The sequence below is a fragment of the Schistosoma mansoni genome, chromosome 7 (genome assembly GCF_000237925.1).
Source record: "Schistosoma mansoni strain Puerto Rico chromosome 7, complete genome".
Classification (NCBI taxonomy): domain Eukaryota; kingdom Metazoa; phylum Platyhelminthes; class Trematoda; order Strigeidida; family Schistosomatidae; genus Schistosoma; species Schistosoma mansoni.
The window spans coordinates 742500-748137 of NC_031501.1; the positions used below are offsets into that span (position 1 = coordinate 742500).

At 35.4% G+C, this 5638-nt stretch overlaps 1 protein-coding gene across 1 annotated transcript in view; it reads left to right on the forward strand.

Annotated features, from left to right (window-relative positions):
• Positions 1-1195: 1195 nt before the first annotated feature.
• Smp_207020 (putative e3 ubiquitin-protein ligase nedd-4) overlaps positions 1196-5638 on the forward strand; it is a gene marked incomplete at both ends in the record, with an annotated part of 28952 nt that continues 24509 nt past the window's right edge. The window contains one exon of the mRNA XM_018798567.1: positions 1196-1600. Within this exon, the coding sequence (XP_018653496.1) occupies positions 1196-1600 (405 nt within the window). The remainder of the gene's footprint in view (positions 1601-5638) is intronic.

Sequence of the window (5638 nt, forward strand, 5' to 3'; positions counted from 1 at the left end):
TCTACTATCTTCACAAATCCTCTTATACTAACAATAACGAACAATACATTTACTCATCATGTCACCTAACGGTCTCACAATCACTTACATCGATTCTTGTGCGAATTTTTTACTAGAGAGTCTGTTCCTTCTGTCGATACGGTCTATATTTTAATAATCAGTGATTTCATCAGTTAACGTCATGTCTTAATTTGGTTGCTCGACCTCACAGCTTAGCTTTATTATCAAAATCTACTCTTACTCATATCCACAAAAGTGCGGTTCACTATGTGCATTATATTTTATCTATTCTACTCACTATTCTGTATTTTAGGATTTCATCTTGAAAGAAAAAACACAACTAATAATCTTTTATTATTCAATTATGCTATAATCCAGGTTTGAACGTATGGCAACTCGAACTGATGTACCTACGTACAAAGTTCTCCGTTGTGACTAACTGACTTGTTTATTTGAACACTTAAATACATCAACTTCCCAACCGTTTCCTAATCCTTAGAACTAGTCATTTTTTTCTTTTGAACCTCGTAGTAAAAACCAAAGGTTTGAAGTGTTAAAGAAGCTTTAATTTAAAGGTTAAGGTATTGATATGCCGATCCTGATTATCTTAATATTTTGAAAGCTTCTGCAAAACATTCTAAAACTGATAACATACCCGATGATTGTTCAATCAGGATAACTAAAGTACAATCTATTGTTTTATACAATGCTCCAGGAATTTTTTTCTATATAACGTTTATCACTCAAATTAGTTTTGGTATTCTTTGGACTTCAGATTTCTTTTTATTGAAGGAATTATCCTAAAGTTCGTAAAACCAATATATTTTTTCTGGTTAGCGTTTTGTTTAGCGAGTTAGTTTTTCTACGGGATGGGGTCGCTAACCCCATACCCAACCTTCCTCCTTTATCCGGGCTTGGGACCGACAGTAACTCTAGAAGAGCTATAGGCGGAGTTAAAAAAGACCAATATATAGTCAATGACTATTCCTTCTTACAGTTGAACTCACGAGTCGATCGAAGCTAGATCACCATTGAAAATCTGGAAGCACTACATGGTCGTTTAGTCCTAGTATAGGATTCAGCAGTGCGCATTCACAATCCAACACGCGGGCCGAAACGACTGTCCAGTACTTTAAGGTTTTCACTGGTCATCTAACTTAGATCGACTCGTCAATTCAACTGTGAAATTGCTACAATGTCTACGACTTCCCATACTGTTAATTATCCATTTATGTATTTCGATTCAAAATATATCTCACGTCATATTGGTACAATTTCTTTGTACATATTTCTTCCTTCTTTATTAGATTCAAATTGTGAATCAATTCCACCAACTTCATCAAATTCTGATACAAATACCATTGAATTAACAGATCCATCTAGTTCAACAAATACAATAACAAATACTACCTCAAGATTAGAGTCTTCACCTAATGAACAAGGTATAGATCATGTAGATAAAAATCGTCGAATTGGTGAAATAGTTTTAGGCTTAGATATTGCTCCGGGTGAAGAACCACTTCCACAAGGTTGGGAATTAGCTAGAACTGCAAGTGGTCGAAAATTTTTCATTAATCATAATGAACATACTACTACTTGGGTAAGTTAATAATTTATTTGTAATAATTGTTACTTTAATTAGTAATTACTAGGATTAATTATATGTAACATATCTTCTGTATCAATATTATAGTAATCTCAGTCAGTCAGTCACAACGTAGAACTTCGTACGTACGTACATTAGTTCGAGTTGCCATACCACATTAACACAAAGATGCAGTTGTCGATTTAAATCCCATAGTGGTAGAAGTAGTAAGAGTATAAGCACTAATCGGAAAGATTAAGGTTTGAAGATGTTATTGAACGAGTATAATCCAGTGAAACAAATTTGGAAAGAGAAAAATGATAGAGACATAAAGAATTCAGAAGATTAGAATTTGACAGAATACAAAGAGTGAATGCACCTTCACCATTGTAAACGATTTTAAGCCATGTCATTATAGTAATCTAAAAAAAGAAATCTTTGTAAGCAATACTATTTGCATATGAGGTATTACGTCTATCTATCTACTGTGTTTAGGGTTTTCAGTTAAACAAATTAGTCTAATAAGAAAATAAAGTATACCAATAGTGCACTAAACTATGTGCAATACTTTAAACGTACATTCTTTTGTCTCTTTTCTTTTTTTGGTTTTTCATCCTACTTGTTTTCGGCTTCATTCAATGTTCAGGTGAATGCAAAATTAAAAAAAGAAGAGATTCACTCATGATTCTATATTTGGAGGGTAGTTGTGTTTGATTCATTAATTGTTGGTTAATGTATGTGAGCTATATATAGTCAGATAAAGTTTTCAGTGTTAATAAAACAATGATGGTTTTGGATTACTTTTAGGTACGGCCGAGAGTGGGGAGAGTCCGCTCTCCCTCTCGAAATGCTCTCACATGGCCATGCGTATATAGCCTCTGTCAGGGAAGTTTTACTCACTGCCTTCTCGCATCATGAGTGTTGTTTACGAAATTGAGAGGACAAAAAGCGAATGTCCGGCGCTTTAACCGGGTCGAAGGACACGGCGAATCCACCTAGGGGAGTTGGAAAACCTTGATTACAAACTAATGGTTCATATGGACTCCAGTGTTGTGAGGGAACAAATGGCATATGAATCAATCGTTGATCACCGGCTACCATGGGACTTCATCTCCTTACGTTGCTCCACTGCCTTGTGGATCAGATCTTTAGGTCAAAGGTTTCGGGTTTGGCCCTCTAAGAAAACCACCTGCTTCAGTTTGGGCACCCGGGAAGTATTATAGCCCTCACAGAAATAAATGAAATGACGCACTGTGTGGCGCATATGTATCCGGTGCCCTTCGTACCAATATTTGTGTGTTCAAATAAATAAATAAAAGGGAAAATAACTAGTGAATGGATATCTACCCATTGTGAGTGATTCCGAGTTATTCATTAAACATCAACTATTGATTACGTTCGTAGCTTAGACACCAATCAGATAGACTATACCTATCACCGTGAGTCAATCCAACAGTCAATAAACACATGAACTAATGCTACATCTTGGTTTGTCCAATCTATAACTTTCTTCTAAACTACTCCAACACCTAGGAACATCGTGCATCGAAATAGTCTGTGGTTGAGTATATAAGATAAATGTTCGAACTACTTCAGTCAGGGATCCTTCACATCCTTGTCAGTCGATTTACAATTCTGTGTGCATTACTCTGCATTTAATCTCAGTATCGCTCTCTCGTTATTCTATAATACATATTAATTATCCTTCAAAAACCTTCAGTTCACACAAATCTACTTTCATAGATCATGTTATTTAGCCGTAAAGAGGGAGAGAGAGTAATACAGTGCTTGAAGTCACTAACTTCTAGTCTAATCCATGTTGGCAGATGCAGACTACTTAGTTGGGGTCCGCGCGAACATCGTAACCAATGGTTGGAAGCTGTGTGACATGGCACAGAATCGATCACAATGGCGTCGGTGTATACAATATTTATCTTCCCTTAAACCTTGAGATTCAAATTGCTTCATATCGGTCTTTTTCCCTATACTATATCCTTATATACAACCTATCTTTCATATACTACCACCACTAAATTAACTATTTCTATGAATCCGGTGTTGATCTTGTTGTGCTAACGAAGTATGGCAACTTGAACCGATGCGTATATAAGTGTCTGGTCCTACGTTGTAGCTGACTGACTGACTGACTGAATACAGAGCTGACTGCTGTACAGAGTATACTTACTCTTCCGTTGTCAAGTTTCTTTTAATTTGCTGTTAAGATGTGTGTGTGTGTGTGTTTATGGTTTGTCTTCCTTGCGATCAATCTGTAATCGTATCAAACTAATACTTTCATGTTCTTTTTTTTATAGATAAATACATTGTGATTTTATGTATTTTTAGTAAATCAGATCGATTTTCCCCTTTTGGGTTTTTCGAAAATAACAATCTTAATGATCTTCCTTTTATGTATTTATCAGTAGTATACTTATTTAAATAGTTTCACTATATCAATTTGGATCCTATGATAATAACATGTGATTACCAAAATGTGTACACGTTTGTACACATTGTATAACTGTACTTATATTAGTATTGTTGAGAAACTCACTATAGTAGTAATAGTAATAATAATACTGAAGTGCTTTCTGAATTTTTAGAATTGTATAGAGTTCAAATCATGAGTCAATTGAAGCTAGACCACCATGGAAAACGTGAGAGCACTGGACGGCCGTTTCGTCCTATCATGGAACTCCTCAGCAGTGTCTTTAGTTTATAACTTAAACTATTTGACTTTTAATTCATTGATCCATTTATGACCGGAATTTTTTAAGTCCTATTTTGTTTGTTGTTGTTGTTGTTGTTGTTGTTAATTCACGGCTAAATTTCATAACGTGATTAACAAGGTTCTAGTTTGAACCTGTCATTATTGGAATTCGATCTTGTATTGAATATGTGAGGCAGCTAACTAATCTAGTTGTACAATATCACTGTTATATCTTGTGGCCGGGTGGATGCACAGTTAATGTATGACGTGATAAGACCGCCTATAATCAGAGCAGCGAATTATCGATTGGAACAGTGACACACGAAAACCGTACGAGCAGTCTAGAGTACGTATCAGTCCTGCTTTCTGCCTAGCCCAGTCAGTTAAGTCCAAAACACCAATAACAGCCTCTGTGGTATGAATCCTTGTATTTCAAACATACTGAGTTTATATATCAAACAGACCAGCATATCTTACCAATAAAATAGAAAATAACATTTGTTCAAGAGTTAGCCAAATGTGGCTGTGAATATGGGAGGCAGTAATTAATAGACTGGGTATAACTCAAGTACAGTAAATCATATAGTAGTAGTTCATAGGTCAAAATAAAGCTTATAATAAGGGTGGCATGGATATGAATAGTTTAGTTATTTTGCAATTATACGATAAAAAAATATATGCATAATACTGGTCCATAAATGGATCCCAAAGTTACCATTCACTATTGTTATCGGGATATAACACATTTTGATTCAGAAAATCAAAAAAAAACGTTCATATCATTATAGATTTTAGGCACTGAAATCAATTGACCAGTCTCTATTAGTACACATCCTTCAAAGTTATTCCGTCTATATCAACAGTCAGTCAAAAATTTTGAAAAGGTTAGACTGTGACGTAATGTTGCTCACCCTTGCCTCGACTTTGCTGTCAACAATATTATTCCGTTGTTTTTGGCTTTAGATTTGCAATACACACGGATTCTGGTTAGTAATTTATTGTATTTTCGTGGCATTGTAAGTGCGTTTATTTTTATGGACAATTCTAGTCGTTTATTTGACGAGACAATATCCCTTTAGTCGACTTCAATTTTTCATTGAAACTTCGCTTTCGTATCTCCCACATTCTCACCTTCATACGACTTCCATTGGTATCTAGGTTTTGTTTATATGGTCCTAAATTAGTCTTCATTTTTTCTCACAGTCAGGTCGAATGAACTTTACAAAGCTTCCTATTCTAAGGCTGGATCCCCATCAACGTTGCGCCGTTATGCTGGTATACGACCGTCATCTCGCTGTTTTACCTTTCCGACGTACAGAAGTTTTAGTTTCCGCAGAGACTGATCC